We start from the raw sequence: 19,423 nt of genomic DNA on the forward strand, positions 1-19,423 counted from the left end.
TCAAGGTTGAAGAGGATATTGGTGGAGGCATGCCCGCTGGAGGTTAGTAATACACATTGCATCCATGCAAGCAGACAGCCTGGATCAACTGAGTATGTACTCGATTCTACCAGCGCTAAAAAGCCTGGTCCTATTTGGAAAAGCATCATGACCAGAGCCCTGCTAAAACACGAGTCAAACTTGGGAGTTGCATTTCAAAGACGGAATCAGTCAAGAACCCAGAAGGGTTTCAAGACAGATATCACATGAGCTGGTTTTATCATTCTCAAACATCAATGAATTCAAAATGTATAAATGTTAGCTGAACAGCTTACAGGGAAGGACACGTTGTCGCTTGTTATTGTCAAAATAGAATATTTGCACTTGTCTCGCATGTCATGTTGTGGTCAGATCATTTTGCGTTGGTGTTTGTCGAGTTTCCTCCATCTGGTCACACGCTTGAGCTTTGAGTCTAGGGAGGAGGTTGCTGGAGGAGACATCCCTCTCCAAAACTGTGAATCTGTGTCTGCAACACACATTTTAAACCCTCTGGGTCAATGTTATATACACATACTGTACATTTAAAGAGCACCAATTATGCTTTTTCGACTTTTATGACCTATAAACATTGTTATATATATATATAGGAGATCTTTAAATGGTTTCTTTTACGTGTACAAATACACACTGCCTCCTTTTATGCAAATAATGTATTAAAACAATTACTTGCTGTATTTTTTTTCTTCCTCTGCAGAAGTCTGCGATGCCTTTGGAAACCGTAGCATGCAGCGCGGCGCCACCTCGGAGAGTCTGGGTGTGGACGCCCCTGGCTCCTCCCACATGTCCAGTCACAGCGGGGAGCTGCGGATCCTGAGCGTTTACCGACAAGGGGAGGGCCCACTGGCGGTGGACGGCCATGACACCCTCTTTGCCACGTCAGAACTGAAGGTCTTGAGCCCGCTGTCTGCAGACCACAGCGTGGCCAAGATCTTGAACTGCAGCGTGCGGCTCGTCCGCCTTGAGGAGCTTACTGGGCATCAGGGCAGCCGCAAGGGCCGTCCAGGTGTCTTGGGTGGCAAGGTTTTTCCCAACAATGCCAATATCATCGTCAACATGAGGACCCATACGGACGACAAGCCGTACGGTTGCAACCAATGCACAAAGCGCTTTCAATGGCAACGCGACCTGAAGATCCACATGAGGACTCACTCTCGGGAGAACCCCTACAAGTGTGACCAATGCACGTTGCGCTTCAGTCGGAAAAGCCACCTGAAGCGCCACATGATGACTCACTCCGGGGAGAAGCCCTACAAGTGTGACCAATGCATGAAGCGCTTCAGTCGGAAAAGCACCTTGAAGATCCACATGAGGACTCACTCCGGGGAGAAGCCCTACAGGTGTGACCAATGCATGAAGCACTTCGGAGAGAGCTCCAAGCTAAAGATCCACATGAGGACTCACTCTGGCGAGAAGCCCTACAGGTGTGGCCAATGCACGAAGCGCTTCAGTCAGAGCGCCGCCCTGAAGACCCACATGAGGACTCACTCCGGGGAGAAGCCCTACAGGTGTGACCAATGCGCGATGCGCTTCAGTCATGTCTCCTCCCTGAAGATACATATGAGGTCTCACTCCGGGGAGAAGCCCTACAAGTGTGACCAATGCACGATGCGCTTCAGTCGTGTTTCCTCCCTGAAGATCCACGTAAGGACTCAAGCCTCATTTCCACCGGGGACGTAAGCGCCGCGGAACGGCTGCGCCGCGGTCACTGCTGCTGATCGCTGCCACTGTAATCAATGAAACCATTTCCACCGGGCGCGCTGCGGAACGTCTCAGCAGCATCCCAGGAGCGGCGCGCCGCAGCGCTATCATTCCGCTGCACTTCTATCTTTGACGCGAGCCATTGCTGAACCGCGTCAATTTCAACAGAGCAGATCGAGCCGGGCAGGAAGTGAAAAAGTAAAAGCCATAGAGCATCTGGTCAATTTTCAAAATAAAACACAATACTCAGGTCATGTAGCCTATCTCAACTTCACATCAACATTACGTCATGACCGGTGGCACCAGGTCAGCAGTCAATCAATCAAAGGGTCTCAGAGGGTCGACAACATGGACGACGAGAGACTTATTGTTGAAGTGGAGCAACATAAAATAATTTATGAAAAAAATCATCCTTATTATAAGGACAATGTCAGAAAGGACAAAGCCTGGCGTTTAATTGCAGTAGTTTTGCGAGTGGAAGGTGAGTACATTAGGTTTAGGTTTATCGCGTGATCTCGCGTGAATACGGCTGGCTTGCAAGGCAGCGCTACGCTGCCGTTACGCGCCCGGTGGAAATGGACGCAGGGCAGAGTTTGCAGCCGTTCCGCGGCGCGTACGTCCCCGGTGGAAATCAGGCGTCACTCTGGTTAGAAGTGCACATGCTCAAGCACATGAGCAATTGGGTGCTTTGACATGGGGTAACAAGATGCTTTGATTGACACCTCTATCCTGTATTTGTTGAAATTAATGCTTTTCATTTATTTTTTTCATGATGTTTAAACACTTTCCAACTTTTGATTCGCTTTGTTTTTTATTGTTAATAATTGATGTCTGTGATGGGTAACTTATTTCTAGGACACTTCTGACAGCAAAATATTGTATTTAATTTTAGAGCTTGATCATGGGAAGATACAGGCAGCAAAGTTACCAAGCATACATTAAATGAGACGATAGCTATACAGCTAAGATTTTGTGGACCAGCGGACGAGCAGCTCCGGCGGGGGGAACTTGTCGGCAGTCCGGCAGCTCAGCTCGGGGAGTACAATCCCTTTCTCTGCCGGACTGCCGCCGGACTCCGGTGGTGTACTCCGGGAGCTGAACTGCCGCCGAAGCTGGCAGCTCCGGTGCGGGGAGCTCGGCGGCAGTCTGGCAGCTCAGCTCCCGGAGTACAATCCCTTTCTCCTCCATGCCGCGGTTCATGGCCGTGTCCACGGATGCACCACCGCGACTATAATATTATTATTATATAGATGTAGAGCTCCAAGAGTCCGCAAACGGCAACAATCCCTTCTCCTCCATGCTGTGGTTCAATCTGACTGCTCATTGGTCAATGGGCAGCAGCTCATTTGCATTAAAGCTACAGACACCAGAAACAGAGCATTCTGAAGGGGCTGAAACAGGGAAATAGTGGTAGGTGAGATTTTTTTCCCTAAAAGCTATTTCCAGCAAACGGCTTCAAAAACATGTTTTCTGGAACTCAACTACTATGTTTAACTTGTTGGCAAAACACCATAATATGTCGCCTTTAAGAAGCAGGTAGGGGTTAAACAGTGTATACAGATACATATGATGAGGGCCACGTAGGGGTTAAGGCCCATTCACACCCTACGGTAAATACGGATATGGACCGTTTCGTCCGGTCCCGGAGGTGTTTCGTCCGTCAATGGGTCCGTCGCCTCTGAGCTTACGAATCCAGAGTGCTCCGGTAGAAACGGAGCAATACCACTGGAAATCGAGGCGGCAGTATAGAGTCAGAAGTCAGACCATTCGCGAAAATAGATAGAGTAGTATAATATCTGATATGTGTATATATTGTATTTAATGTTTTATGCTTATATTATACTATATACCTGACCTTTTTATTTTATTGCTCCACTGCTTTGGCAATGAGTTGTAACTGGTCATTTAAAAATGGCGCAACATTTTGAGGAGATAATCTGCGGGTTGGTGAGGGGTGTCACATGCCACCGCCGCGTAGGCCTACACTTTTTGCGCCTTTTTTTTTGCCGATTTCTGATGACAAAGCAAAATCATCTCCTCCACAGATGCCATGTTTGCGATTGTCGATGCCGGTAATTTGTGACACGACCGTCACTGCTCTCTAGAGGATGTATTGCGTAACAACCATGACAATGCTGAAACCGGACGGAGGTCTGAAGGGTAGTCCCGGAGACAACGTTTGGAACTGACGGACGAATTTCGTCCGGATCCGGAGGTATGAATCGGCCTTTAGGAGGAATCCTGATCTATTGGATGCTACAGTTTAGGATGCAGACATTGGGAATCAAACCCAGTACCTTTTCAGCTGAAATCTCAAAACACACACACACACACACACACACACACACACAGCCAAAGTTAACTACAATGCACTACAATGTGTTGAAACACAAGACAGTGTAGGGACAAGTGTTTCTTCAATACTCTTGAGTGAATGAGTAATTCAGTTAGGGGAAAGGATAACAAGCCTATCTTGATTCATTATGTTGTGTGTTCACTAACAAAAGTAGGGTTTGTGTTGGGTCTTTGTTCTTCTTTTCTTTTGACTTGCTTATTGTGTGTGTGTCTGTGCAGGGCCGCTGGACTTGGGGTGTAAGGTGGACTGGCTTTTGGGGGCCCAAAGCAGAGGGGGGGCCCATGGGAATGTTAAAAAAAAAAAATCCCCCCCCAACAATCGTGGGGCCCATCAGTACCTCTTGTATTCAGGGCCCAGAATTTGGTGCTACAGCCCTTTTTGTGTGTGTGCGTATGTCGGTGCAGTTCAGAAGGTGAACTGCACCGAGGTGGATTCACCGACTCCTAGTGGTTCCACGTGCAATAACAGAGTACTTTGATATGTCTTTCGTACACATCGCTGGAAATTATGGGGAAAACATTTTCGTGACGTCGGAAAGTTCACGTGAACGACACCTCATGACGCTGTTATGATTCTACTTCCGTTCGGCAACTCGGGCCAAATTTTAGGCGAGTTTCAGATGAGGCTTTGTTTTATTTATTTATTTATTTATTTTATTGAACATTTAAAGACAAAACAATAATTATGCAATACAACTTCTCGTAGCATTAGTGTTTCCGTCTTCCATTACGCTTTGGCCTCTCTTTTTCTTTGGATTCGGCTCTTTTATTGGTGTTTGTTCAGTTTGTATTCTTTTGAAGCATTTGCATTTGCACATACGTCTTCATCGATGTCGATATCGTCACATGCCTCATGGAGAGCAACCAAGCTGTAGTCGTGATCAGACATGCTAACGGTTAAGTTTGCCTCTCGAACAAAGAAAAGTCACAAAAAGAAAAAGCTCAACTGTTTTCTATTTGTCACTGTATCAGACACGATGTTAAATAGCTGTTTAGCAGAGGGGTTGTAAACTGTTTCTATCACGGTTCAATGACTGAATAAAGAACAAGTACCCGGAGCCTGCAAAAGTGCTGCCTCTCACTCCGCCATCTTGCCATGCATCAGAATGCATTCTGGGGTGAAAAACGTCAGAAATACCTGTGATAACTTCCAATGCGACGAGTCACCTGGCTTTCAAAAACAACTTCCACCTGCATTTCTGGGCGTTTGCTCTCGAATAATTGCGGACATAAGACACTCCCCTCAACATATCAAAACGTTGCCCTGGTTGGTTGGAATTACCACGTGGAATTTCTCATGTGAGAAATGACCGATGCATCCTCGATGAAATGGACAATTTAAGAACGCATCAACAACACTTCCGGGTTTTACAACAGTACTTGACTTGATGCATACTTTGAATTGGAACAGTACTTGGGCTACGACTGATGATCTTTCACAAGAACGCAAGTACACAAGTACAGAAAAGAATGCAAATTGAGAAACGGCTTTAGACCGGCCTCCTATAGCCGTTAGAGCACCATGGTCAGAGTCTGCAGGTGCTCTTTGTCGTCTTTTCCTGTCAGCAGGATGTCATCCAGGAAGATTTACCACACGAGGGATGCCCTGCAGCAGTCCCTCCATAGTACGTTGGAAAATAGCCGGACATGATGAAACGCCAAAAGGTTGCACTCTGTATGTGAACAAGCCTTTGTGTGTATTTATAGTTGCATACTTTTTTGCTTCCTCATCCAATGGAATCTGGTGGTAAGCGTGACTCAGATCTAACTTTGTAAATTTCTGTCCACCTGAAAGAATGGCAAACAGGTCCTCAATTCTGGGGATTGGATACTGCTCCAGTTTTGAGATCTGGTTCACTGTCAGTTTGTAGTCTCTGCATAGCCTTGCTGTGTCATCTGGCTTCAACACAGCGACCACCGTCCCTGCCCACTCAGCATATTTTACTGGTTAAATTATCTTCTCGGCAAAGAGACGGTGGATTTCAGCCTCAACTCTCCCTCTCATGGCGTATGGGATGGGTCTGGCTTTAAAAAACCTGGGGGCTGCTTCCTTGTCCACATATATTTTACAAAGTCTCGTCTTTAACCTAGAGTATGTGTGGCTCTGGTCTCCGCTGTGCCTTCTCTGGGGTCTCTGTCGGAACATGGTGGATCTGGGGTTCTGGTCTCTACTGTAAACCTAACCTCTTAATTCAGTGCCTGCCTACTAGACTAGGGCCTGAACCTGCCACCACTACCAATGGTAAGTTCTCTACTAGCTGTTTAAGCTGTACTTTAACCACTGCTGCTCCCACAACATTTAATTTGTCCTGTATATGTTTTTAGCCTCACTCTACAATAAAACTCTACTACAGCGTAGCTCTGGCACCTCCTTCCCCATAAGGTTTTGTACACAGAGTGGTTCACTACTGTTACCCCACACCCCAAGTCCATTTCAAATTGCTGTTTATCCCCATTAACAGTCAAAGTCTGTATAAATGGCTCCTATGCTGGTATGTCTAGTTGATCTAGTTTGCAAAGTGTGAACATGACTTCATCTTCGTCTATGGCGCCCTCCCCCTGGCTGACATAATGTGTTCCCTGAGTTTTGCCATACTTCGCGGTTGGTACTCCACCCCCTCTAGCCTGTGAAGTGCTAACCAAGCCACCTGACCTACACACTTTTTGAAGGTGGCCCATTTTACCACACTTATGAGGTTTCCTTAATAAACCTACAGTCCCCAGCCTTGTGCTGCTCACCTCCAGACCTGTACCAAGCGTTATACTGGTGCTGCTGCTTACTGGGGAACTGCTTTGTAGACATTTTGTGCACTGCTTGAGGTGCCCTCATGTGTGAGGGTGTAGACTCCAGAGACTGTAACCCCTTTACATCCTTGCTGGCTGTCTCAATGGCTTGTGCCAGCTTTGGTGCTTTCTCAAAGGTCAAATCCGGCTCTGACAACAGCCGGCGCTGAATGCGGTCATCTCTGATTCCACAAACCAGTCTGTCGCGTAGCATCTCAGACAACTTGTCTCCATAGTTGCAATCCAGTGCTAACTTCCTTAGCACAGCGATGTATTCCATTACTGTTTCCTCAAGCTTCCTATGTCTGGAATTAAACTTGAACCGCTGCACAATCTCGCTGGGTTTGGGGTTGAAATGTTCCTTTAAAATCTTGACCAGTTCGGCAAACGTCTTGTCTCCGGGCTTGGCGGGACTGACAAGGTTCCTCACGAGGCTATACGTCTGACTTCCCACTGAACTGAGCAATATAGCTTTCTGCCGACTTGCATCTGTGACTTTATTAGCTTCAAAAAAATGGTGGAGAACCTCACAATATTCTTCCCACGTCTGCTTCTCACTGTCGAATGGAGCGGTGCTTCCTACCAAGGACGCCGCCATGATTATTTCCGGGGAACGTCCGATTCGGATTCGCTAATGCTAATGCAGCAACTTTACAGAGTCTTACTGTTTGCTTGTATCCCCACGAGGCATCGGCTTTTGTTTATCCTCGTCGCCATTTATGTAGTAACTCACGGGAGGCTTCTTATTGCACATTGAAGGAGCTTTATTTCGTTCCTGACAGTGTGTAGCTTAATTTAACATGGCAAAACCGGGGCACATCGCTGACTGAACTTGTTCTGTGCTTTACTATAGGGTAACTCAACCGTAACAGAGAGTTGCTGCCACCCAGTGGACCAGCGGATTAACATGTTTTAATTACTCTGCCCAGTTATCACAAGGACCTTACAAACCGTTTCCATCATCAGGGACGCGGGAAGTCAGTCCGAGGGGGGGGGGGGGGGGGGGGGGTGCTGAGAGAGAGTCTATATAATGACGTCATAATAAATGCTGCGCAACATCCATTGTTTACAGAGACGAGATGACGGATGACGTCACATTCAGGGCTCCGCTCTGAGTAGTCTGCTCTCTGTAAAAAGACTAACTCTGCCAACTAGCAACTGTTATTCACAAACGTTAGCAAGTAAACAATGTGGAAATTAGTCAACTCGGCTGATACTGTGCTGAATTTCACACACTAACAACATGCCGACAAGCTGTTGCGGTCCGGGATTATACACAGCGTTATAACAAGGATTCAGGAGGTTATTTCTAAAGGTTTACAAAGGAAAGTGACAATAAAAAGCCTTAATTTTCATCCAGAGTTACGAGTTGTCTGATCTGAGGAAAGTGACGGTTTCTCCGTCAAGTGAACCGTCCGTCTTTGCTCTTTTTTGCCAACCAGTCTGTCCAACAGTCTGCGCAGTCATATGCTCCTTAGCTACTGCTTGTGATATAAGCGCATTAATTGGGGTTCTTTTCAATGCCGCCAGCTTGCTTATGGCTTCTGTATGGAAATGAGATTTTTCATGCTCCCAAAACTTTTCACCTGCCTTTCGCCGATTGCCAAACCCTCCTTTAATGAAGTTGCCAGCATTAATTATCCCGTCAGCCCCGACAAGCTTTTGCTCTATTGCAGAGCAGCACACGAAGCATAACGCGGTGTCGGTTTCCCTCACGTAGTGTAGCCACGTCCACTGGCCAAACCAACCAACCTTAAATGACCTGCTAAAGTTCTCACTTGCCGATCGCCTGGCTGGGAAGTCAAACTCCTTTGGCTGGCAGGGCTCTTCACCAACAGAATAACTAGTTGTTGCGACTGCCGGCAGTTGCACGTTAGCCAAAGCCAAGATATTAGGATCGACCGGAGGGGGGTTAGCATCATTGTTGCCGGCGCAGTCGATATTAGGCTCGACCGGAGGGCGGGGGCTAGCAATAGCACCATTGTTGCCGGCGCCGTCTTGCAGTAATAGCTTCTGTGAACATGAACTCTCCTCCTCAGGGGTGCTGGGGAGACAGCGGGCTGCTGACAGGGAATCGGATGACCGGCTGGTGTTTTGATGAAGTTTTGCCTTCTTCGGGCCAAAAAAAATCTGAAATACATATTTTCTGCAACATGTTGCACTTGTAACAAGCTTGACTTTTTGAATTTTCCCGCCGCGCATAGCATTGTTCTGCGTTGTGCGTCATAGCCTACGTCAGCCTACACAGACAATGTTCTAAATAAAATGAAATGATAATATGCTAAATATCATGAAAAGGGTGGATGTCAATAATTTAATGAAAAATCATGTTGTATGATAAAATTATACTCTAAAAAAAAAGTATTGATTTGTTCAGAAAACGTTCTCACTTGCAGTTACAGCCAGGGGCCGCCGGGGGGGCGGGGGTGCTACAGCACCCTAAGCACCCCCACTTCCCGCGTCCCTGTCCATCATCGCAGTCAACAGTAAGCAGGATCTGTGTGACCTGGGTCAACTTTGTGTATTTTATGTTGGGATCACTTCAAATGTGGCCTTCAAGGAAAACTGTGGTTGAACTCATGCCAGCTTGCTTTAAATGTACGTTCCCGGCAACTACAGTTATATTGGATTGCACAGAAATTTATGCCGATGGTCCGATGGGCTCTACCGGAAGAGGCGTGACTTCGCCAGTCTATTCAACAAACCACCAATAAGAACCAATGCAAACTGCTTAAAATGTAGCACTATATCAAAACTAAACAAATCTTCTGAAATCTTATTTTTCTTGCATTTGAATGCTCTTATTTCGTTTGTATTATTTTTTAACCATGTTCAATAAAAAAAAGAATATTACGGGGAAAGGTTACCTCCCCTTTCTCGGCTTTGCCCGAGAATTTGGCCCGACCGCCCAGGAGAAAATGAGCCACGACCATGTGAGTGGGTGCCACGTTCTTTCCTTGAGAGACATTATGGCTCGCAAACGAGCGAAGCATCGCAGTTGATCAATGTTTGGATGTACAAATTAACACAAGTGTATTTTTAGTTCCTTCATCCGAGCCTCTGAAGAACCAGTGGGTTAATTTTATTAGTCTGCCTAAAGCATTTCACCGACGACTGCTTCCTCAACTTGGGCCAATACAGAGCTGGACTTGCTAAACGTCTGAAAATCAAGTCTGGATCAGTACCAACTCTCCTCGGCTCAGCTACAAACCTCGACAAAGTAAGTCAACTAACGCTATATCATTGTGTTTCTATACTGTAAATGGTTACCTTGTTACCCTTATAATGTAGCTGTAGCTCTACAGCTAACAGCCCAGTTACTGTCGCTAATGTAAAGGTAGATAGCATCATGTATGTGTGTAAATACACACACTAACGAGAGTGTTGTACACTCCTTTGTTATTTGGATCACCGTTCTGAATGAGTGTTTACCTCTGCAAACCAGGGGGATCACACGAGAATAGGCACAATTCAACAAAGGGGGTACAGGCACTGATCTCTACTGCTTGGATACCAAGGGAATGTCGCGAATCCGTAAGAATGTCTGCTCACCCTACGAACGAATACAACTGTCTTTTACCAGCTACGGGACCGTAGTAGTTCTAGCATTTTATTGATGAGGAGATAATTATTGCCTGTTAACTCTTCCTAAATACATAGCCCACTCAACCATCACACTTGATTCAAATCAAAGGGTTATTAGCAGACTTCTGCAGAGCTTGATGTCATTGTATTGAGATGATGAGATGAATTTGTAAGATATATGAACTATGAAATATGTAAACAAATAAATCATGTAATATCATTTCATGCATCTAATTTTAAGTATTAGGCTAATGTAATTCACTAAACATGCTTATCTTATATCTTCTTACAACTTGCACCTGGAATATATACAAAGTAAAAAATGTAGTACTAATTTGACCTTGTCACTGCACAGGCCAGCACATCATCAAGTGCTTACATTCAGCAGCTTCTCTCAAGGGATGTTGCCTGCCAGACCGAACACCTGGAAACCTACTGTAGGCACACAGCTACCCTTAAAGACTTTGCAGCCCCATTTTACAAGTGAAGGTATGTTACCTTACACATTGAGTATTTTTTTTCTTTGATGTAGTAGATTCTAGAATGCATAGATTCTAGGCTGATGCTATATTCTACCTGGGCTAAAAGGCTTGGTCCTCTTTGGAAAAGCATAATGACCAGCGCCCTGATAAAACACGAGTCAAACTTGGGAGTTGCATTTCAAAGATGGAATCAGTCAAGAGCCCAGAGGGGTTCAAATTTTTGAATGTATTCAAAATGTATAAATGTTAGCTGATCAGCTTACAAGGAAGGACACGTCGCTTTTTATTGTCAAAATAAAATATTTGCGCTTGCCTTGCGTGTCATTGTGTTCAGATCATTTTGCGCTGGTGTTTGTTAAGTTTCCTCCATCTGGTCACCCGCATGAGCTTTGAGTCTAGGGAGGAGGGTGCTGGAGGAGACATCCCTCTCCAAAACTGTCAATCTGTGTCTGCAGTACACATTTTAAACCCTCTTTGTCAATTTTAGGTACACATATATTTCAAGAGTTTCTTTTATGTGTACAAATACACAATGCCTCCCTTTATGCAAGTAATGTATCAAAACAATCTTTTTTTCTCCCTTTGCAGAAGACTGCGATGCCTTTGGAGACCGTAGCACACAGCGCGACGCCCCTGGCTCCTCCCACATGTCCATTCACAGCGAGGAAATGAAGATCCTGAGCGTCCACGGAAAAGTTGCGCTCCCACTGGCGACGGACGGCCATGACACCCTCTTCACCGCGTCAGAAGTGGGGGCCCTGAACTCGCTGTCTGCGGACCACAGCGTGGCCGAGAGCCTGGAGCGCGGCGAGCGGCTGGTCTGCCACGAGGAGCTGAGTGTGCAGGTTGGAAATCATCTTCTCATTCACCGTCCAAAAGAGGGGCTTCCTCTGTTACAACTCCAGCACACACCCATAGAAAGAACACACCTTTATGATTCAGTGTGTCGTTAGTGGGGATTAACCACTATTCTGTGCAAATGAAAGAATATGTCTTGTTTGTGTTTCCTTCTTTATGTGGAAAGCAGCAGACCCCAGACACCATTTCAATCAAGGTTGAAGAGGATATTGGTGGAGGCATGCCCGCTGTAGGTTAGTAATACACATTGCATCTATGCAAGAAAACGACCCGGATCAATTTAGAATGTACTCGATTCTACGAGCGCTCAAAAGCCTGGTCCTCTTTTGAAAAGCATCATGACCAGCACCCTGCTAAAACACGAGGACTACTTCATAGTAGTTCATAGTAGAATGATTTACATCTTCTTCATGGCAAACAGGTGTCAGGAATGCTGAATCAGATCTGACTCTCATTATAACAACAGTATTGGTAAAACATGTGATGAGGCAACAACAGATGACCTGGGTTGTGTCTTTATGACTTCCCCACATCCTTAAAAGGCGTGGACGTAGCGGTGCCTTCTCAGCTTGAGGCTTTAACCCTTGATCACCCAAAGGGGGACAAGGAAAATGCATAATCAACAAAAAGAATTCAGAAAGAATCTCAAAATATAATTCTTCCAATGCACACAAGTGTGCACAAAGTACATACTGTATCCTTTGGTGCAAATAATGAAATAATACCATTACTTTCTCTCCGTCTTTGTTTTCCTCTCCGAAGAAGACAACAATGACATTAGAGACCGTAGCACACAGCGCGGCGCCACTTCGGAAAGTCTGGGTGTGGACGCCCCTGGCTCCTCCCACATGTCCAGTCACAACGGGGAGCTGCGGATCCTGAGCGTCTACGGACAAGGGGAGGGCCCACTGGCGGTGGACGGCCATGACTTCGCTGCGTCAGAACTGGAGGCCTTGAGCTCGCTGTCTGCTGACCACAGCGTGGCCAAGAGCCTGAACTGCAGCCTGCGGCTCGTCCACCTTGAGGAGCTTACTGGGCATCGGGGCGGCCACAAGGGCCGGCCCGGTGTATTGGGTGGCAAGGTTTTTCCCAAAAATGCCAATATGATCCACACCAACGAGAAGCCGTACGGGTGCGACCAATGCATGAAACGCTTCAGTCGGAAAGGCTACCTGAACCGCCACATGGTGATTCACTACGGGGAGAAGCCCTATAGGTGTGACCAATGCACTAAGCGCTTCCAATGGCAATGCAACCTGAAGACCCACATGAGGACTCACTCCGGCGAGAAGCCCTACAGGTGTGACCAATGCATGAAGCGCTTCAGTCAGAACGGGTCCCTGAAGCTTCACATGAGGATCCACTCCGGGGAGAAGCCCTACAAGTGTGACCAATGCACGATGAGATTCAGTCTGAAAAGCCACCTGAAGGGCCACATGATGACTCACTCCGGGGAGAAGCCCTATAAGTGTGACCAATGCACGAAGCGCTTCAGAAAGAAAAGCTACCTGAAGATCCACATGAGGACTCACTCTGGGGAGAAGCCCTACAGGTGTGACGGATGCACGAAGCGCTTCAAACAGCAATGCGACCTGAAGTGCCACATTTGCACTCACTGCAGCGAGAAGCCCTACAAGTGTGACCAATGCACGAAGAGATTCCGTCAGAAAGCTACCCTGAAGCTCCACATGAGCACTCACTCCGGGGAGAAGCCATACAAGTGTGACCAATGCACGATGAGCTTCAGTCTGAAAGGCACCCTGAAGACCCACATGATGACTCACTCCGGGGAGAAGCCCTATAAGTGTGACCAATGCACGATGAGCTTCAGTCTGAAAGGCACCCTAAAGATCCATATGAGGACTCACTCCAGGGAGAAGCCCTACAAGTGTGACCAATGCGTGAAGCGCTACAGTCATATTTCCGCCCTGAAGACCCACATGAGGACTCACACCGGGGAGAAGCCCTACAAGTGTGACCAATGCACAAGGCGCTTCAGTCTGAAAGGCACCCTGAAGAACCACATGAGGGCTCACTCCGGGGAGAAGCCCTACAAGTGTGAACAATGCACAAAGTGCTTCGGAGAGCGCTCCAAGCTGAAGCGTCACATGAGCACTCACTCCGGCGAGAAGCCCTACAGGTGTGCCCAATGCACAGAGACCTTCAGTCCGAGCTCCAAGCTGAAGATCCACATGAGGACTTACACCGGCGAGAAGCCGTACGGGTGCGACCAATGCATGAAGCGCTCAGTGGCGGAGCAAGAACATTTTCAGTGGGATGGCCAGGGTGAGACCAGAGATTATTTTGGGTTGGCACATAAATCTTAACATGATATAAGGCGTCTTGAAACGGAGGGAATATTTAAGGCCTGTACACGCTGTAACTCTACATCATAATTTTAATACAGAAAGTGGTGGAATTGTCAAATACACTTTTACTTTATCAATTTCCTGCAGTTACTTATGAGTAAATTTATATTATATATCCAAAAACATCATCACAGACTCAAGACAGTTTGTATTAATTTTTAAAATCAAAGTGATTTATTCAAGAAGTATATCATTTCTGTCTCATTTTAAATGTCTGAGGCCTCTTGTGTATAGATTGAACTCAGATTCAAAGACACCAATTGCAGGTTGGTCTCAGCTTTTCAGGTCTGTTTAAAATAACCCAGCAACTCGACCTTCCGATCCAACACTGTAAAAGTCGATAGTCAAAATTCTTTACTTTATCAGAAAATAAATGACATTATTGCAAAAAAAAACTTTTTTTAAAGTTCCCATGGCATGAAAATTTAACTTTATGAGGTTTTCTAACATTAATATGAGTTCCCCTAGCTTGCCTATGATTCCCCAGTAGCTAGAAATGGTGTAAGGTGCTTGCACACCGCCGCACGGCAACCGCCCTGATAACCACCTCGCTGCCGGAGGGTTCAGCGCGGCGGTGTGAAGGGCTAGGCGTTTTCAAAAGTGGCTGTTGTTGCTGACGCCACCAGGCGGCTGCTGCCAAAAGTTTCAACGCGGGGAAAGCTGAGCGGTAGGGCAAAATCTACGCGTTTACGTGGGCGGCAACCGCTTCCTGGCTTTCAGCTGCTTTTGTAACCTCCTCCCCTCTGCCGCCTTCCCTCATGGAGATGAATGGAGGCGGTGAGTTGCGACGCGGCGGTGTGAAACCAGCTTTAGGTGTAAAACGAACACTAGGTGTCCTGCTCCGCCTTTTTGGCCCCATATGTCGTCATAAGGGGCCAGGTTACCGCCCCTTCTCTGCTTTGCCCGCCCAGAGAATTCGGCCCGCCAATGAGACATTGATCTACGACTGTCGACTGTTGTACACCTATTTGGGTAACCGTTCTGCTGTTGGTGTTATGGCTCATAACACGTCAGGTTCTCTGACGTGTTATGGCGCATAACACGTCAGGTTCTCTGACGTCTCTGGTGTTTCCACAACGAGACTCGTAGTGGGGGTTATCTCAGCCATGGTTGAGAAGGAATTGGGGGGGAAAGGACCTTTGGCTTTGACTCCCTGAAGTACATGAACCACGACACGGAGGAGAAAGGGATTGTTGCCCGCGATTGTCTCCCGCCGGAGCCCCGCTGCCGAGGCACCACCGTCTCGGAAGCGGGCAGCGCCGAGGCACCACCGACCCGCTGCGGTGTTGCCTCGTGGCGGCGGGCAGCGGGGCTCCGGCGGGAGACAATGGGACAATGGGAGGTTGCTGGAGGAGACATCCCTCTTCAAAACTGTGAATCTGTGTCTGCAGTACACATTTTAAACCCTCTGGTTCAATGTTACATACATTTAAAGAGTTCCTTTCACGTGTACAAATACACACTGCTTCCTTTTATGCAAAGAGTGTATCAAAACAATTACTTTCTGTAAAAATAATTTTCCTCTGCAGAAGACTGCGATGCCTTTGGAGACCGTAGCACGCAGCGCGGCGCCACCTCAGAGATTCTGGGTGTGGACGCCCCTGGCTCCTCCCACCTGGCCAGTCACAGGGAGGAACTGAAGATTCTGATCGTCCACGAAAAAGGGGAGGGCCCACTGGCGGTGGACGGCCATGACACCCTCTTCACCGCGTCAGAAGTGGAGGCCCTGAACTCGCTGTATGCGGACCACAGCGTGGCCGAGAGCCTGGAGCGCGGCGAGTGGCTGGTCTGCGGCGAGGAGCTGAGTGTGCAGGTTGGAAATCATCTTCTCATTCACCATCCAAAAGAGAGGCTTCCTCTGTTACAACTCCAGCACACACCCTTGGAAAGAACACACCTTTATGATTCAATGTGTCGTTAGTGGGGATTAACTATTCTGTCCAAATTGAAGAATATGTCTTGTGTGTGTTTCCTTCTTTATGTCTAAAGCAGCAGACCCCAGACACCATTTCAATCAAGGTTGAAGAGGATATTGGTGGAGGCATGCCCGCTGTAGGTTAGTAATACACATTGCATCTACGGAAGCAAACGACCTGGATCGACTGAGAATGTACTCGATTCTACCTGTGCTAAAAAGCCTGGTCCTCTTTGGAAAAGCATCATGACCAGAGCCCTGCTAAAACACGAGGACTACTTATGCAGTTCAAAGTAGAATGATTTACATCTTCTTCATGACAGACAGGTGTCAGGAATGCTGAATTAGCTCAGACTCCCAATATAACTACAGTATTGGTAAAACGGGTGATAGGAAACAACAGATGACCTGGGTTGTGTCTTTATGACTTCCCCACATCCTTAAAAGGCAGACGTAGCGGTGCCTTCTCAGCTGGAGCCTTTGACCCTTGACCACCCAAAGGGGGACAAGGAAAATGCATAATCAACAAATAGAAGTCAACATATAAAAGAATATAGAATATATAAAAGAATGTCAAAATATAATTCTTCCAATGCACACACAAGTGTGTACAAAGTACATACTGGATCCCTTTCTGCAAATAATGAATTAAAACATTTACTTTCTCTCTGTCTTTGTTTACCTCTCTGAAGAAGACAATGACATCAGAGACTGCGCCACCTCGGAGAGTCTGGGTGTGGACGCCCCTGGCTCCTCCCACATGTCCAGTCACAACGGGGAGCTGCGCATCCTGAGCGTCTACGGACAAGGGGAGGGCCCACTGGCGATGGACGGCCATGACACCCTATTTGCCGTGTCAGAACCGGAGGCCTTGAGCTCGCTGTCCGCTGACCACAGGGTGGCCAAGAGCCTGAACTGCAGCGTGCGGCTCGTCCGCCTTGAGGAGCTGACTGGGCATCGGGGCGGCCGCAAGGGCCGGCCCGGTGTCTTGGGTGGCAAGGTTTTTCCCAACAATGCCAATCTGATCGTCCACATGAGGACCCACACCAACGAGAAGCCGTACGGGTGCGCCCAATGCATGATGCGCTTCCAATGGCAAAGCGACCTGAAGATCCACATGAGGACTCACTCCGGTGAGAAGCCCTACAAGTGTGACCAATGCACGAAGCGCTTCAGTCGGAAAGGCACCCTGAAGATCCACATGAGGACTCACTCCGGGGAGAAGCCCTACGAGTGTGACCAATGCACGATGCGCTTCCGTCACGGCTCCGCCCTGAAGTTCCACATGAGGACTCACACCGGCGAGAAGCCCTACAGGTGTGACCAATGCACGATGCGCTTCATTCGGAAAGACGCCTTGAAGATCCACATGAAGACTCACTCCGGGGAGAAGCCCTGCGTTTGTCTGCAGTGCAACGCAAGCTACAGCGACCCAAGCAGTTTGCGTTTGCACATGCTCAAGCACACGGGCAACGGGGTGCTTTGACACGGGGTAGCGGGACGCTTTGATTGACACCTCTAGCCTGTATTTATTACTGCTTTAAAAAAAACAATCATGATTAAACGCTCTCCAACTTTTGATTTGCTTTGTTTTTATTGCTAATAATTTATCTGTGTGATGAACTTATTTCTCTGACACATATGACCTCTGCAAAATATTTAATTACATTTTAGAGCTTGATGATGGGAAGATACAGGCAGCAAAGTTACCAAGCATACATTCAATGAGACGATGGGTTTACATGATTCTTATAGGAAACGTTCACATCGTGGGTAAATACAAAGGTGAGGGGGAGTGGCCATCGTGGAGTTTAGGATTGGCCAGAGGAGAGACCAAGTTAAATTGCAATCCACAATAGGGGTGAAGTGGACATGGCTGCAAGACGGTTAAAGGAATCTAACCAAACAATTGCAATGCAAATAAACTATCACAACACCTTTCAATTAGAGAGGATGGGAGGTATCTCTAGGTCCAAGGAGAATGTATAGAAATTCCTTTCAATTGACTAGTTATTACATAAACAGGGTTTATACAATTGTATATTAAAGTTATGCTTGATATTTCCACGACACTCATTACCGTTACCTTTGTTATTACAAAAATCCTGCAAAGTTCACTTGTGAAATAGACAGTTTAATCCTACATTATACATGATTGTGTTAATTTCACTTACCTTTTCATTCTGTTAGCTTAATGCCAACTACCTCTTGTTTTGACTTTCTAATTGCTGTCTTTCTACTGCCATTATTTTCTAGTTGGATTTAATAGGCAATAATGATTGAAGATTATCCACTTAAAAAGGTCTCTGGTTAAATGTATAGCTCTCAGTGATGCTTGAGTCAGATTACGCCGGTTCTCCCTCTAGAATGCAGCATTATTCTAATGGGACAGTCAGAAGATTCCTAGCATTGGTCGCCCTTCACTCCCTGTTTGCAGTGGCGGCTGGTGGTCAAATTTGTGGATGGGGTGCAGTAATGGATAGGGGTCTCGGGGTCCTCCCCCAGAATTTAGTAGACTTGATTTCCTGTATTCTGGTGAATTTTTGGGATGCCCACTAGCTAAAAATTCATTCAGATTCATAGCCTACATCGGCCGTGTTCTTTAGAAAATGTACTCGAATTAGGATCGCTTCTAACTCACTTTATTTGGTAAAGGTTTAGTCTAGTCTCTGACGCAAAAGGAGGGGAATTGTATCGGCACGCGTGGAGGTACACTTAGTAGGGCATCTGAAGGATGCGTTACCTGTATCGTTCTGGCCCCTGGGCTATGTGTTGTGACTTTAATCCCACCCTAGGGTGAGAAAGAAGCCTCTCTAATCGCCAAGGACATATGTGGCCTGTTGGTATGAATGTGTGAATTATGTAACACATCCTGAAATGGGCCTGGTCAAGCTTACACTGCATATACAGACCTACTTCATGGCCATTCCACTAACTATTGCTATTGGAACCTTGTTTGTTATTCTGATATTTAGGCAAATCATGATCACTGTCCTATAGCGTCCATTTTTTTATGAGTCTCAAGGTCTATTTCAAATGCATTTTGAAATATGGGACAATTGCTTAAATTGTTTATATGCTACAGGCCGAAAGAATAAATTAATATGTAACTTACTTGCTCCTTTTAAGTATAACATTGCTTGGGGAGTCCAATTCCTCCATTGAATGGGCAGAAAGTGCTTTTACAACTTTCTACTAGTTAGCTATCTATCTCTTCTCTCTGTAATTGTGTTGCGCAAATGCTGCTGAGGGAGGCAGCCTATTTGATTGATTCGCTGAATTGTCCTATCATGTGGTGATAAAAATATATGAAAAAGAATGCCATTGGTCTGAGCTGG

At 46.6% G+C, this 19,423-nt stretch overlaps 2 protein-coding genes across 2 annotated transcripts; both read left to right on the forward strand.

Annotated features, from left to right (window-relative positions):
* LOC307075005 (uncharacterized protein) lies at positions 1–3,868 on the forward strand. The gene is made up of 3 exons (XM_079735478.1): positions 1–42; positions 734–1,680; positions 3,783–3,868. The coding sequence occupies exons 1-3, from the start codon at positions 30–32 to the stop codon at positions 3,840–3,842; spliced, it is 1,020 nt and encodes a 339-aa protein (XP_079591604.1). The 5' UTR covers positions 1–29; the 3' UTR covers positions 3,843–3,868.
* A 5,694-nt stretch (positions 3,869–9,562) lies between these two features.
* Positions 9,563–17,571, forward strand: LOC307074263 (uncharacterized protein; the record flags this gene model as incomplete). Its single annotated transcript, XM_079734280.1, has 8 exons — positions 9,563–10,410; positions 10,817–10,950; positions 11,532–11,788; positions 11,971–12,034; positions 12,564–14,087; positions 15,700–15,983; positions 16,160–16,226; positions 16,778–17,571. The coding sequence occupies exons 2-8, from the start codon at positions 10,863–10,865 to the stop codon at positions 17,569–17,571; spliced, it is 3,078 nt and encodes a 1,025-aa protein (XP_079590406.1). The 5' UTR covers positions 9,563–10,410; positions 10,817–10,862.
* Between the last annotated feature and the right edge of the window lie 1,852 nt (positions 17,572–19,423).

Source organism: Pollachius pollachius (assembly GCF_949987615.1).
Source record: "Pollachius pollachius genome assembly, chromosome: 4".
Lineage (NCBI taxonomy): Eukaryota > Metazoa > Chordata > Actinopteri > Gadiformes > Gadidae > Pollachius > Pollachius pollachius.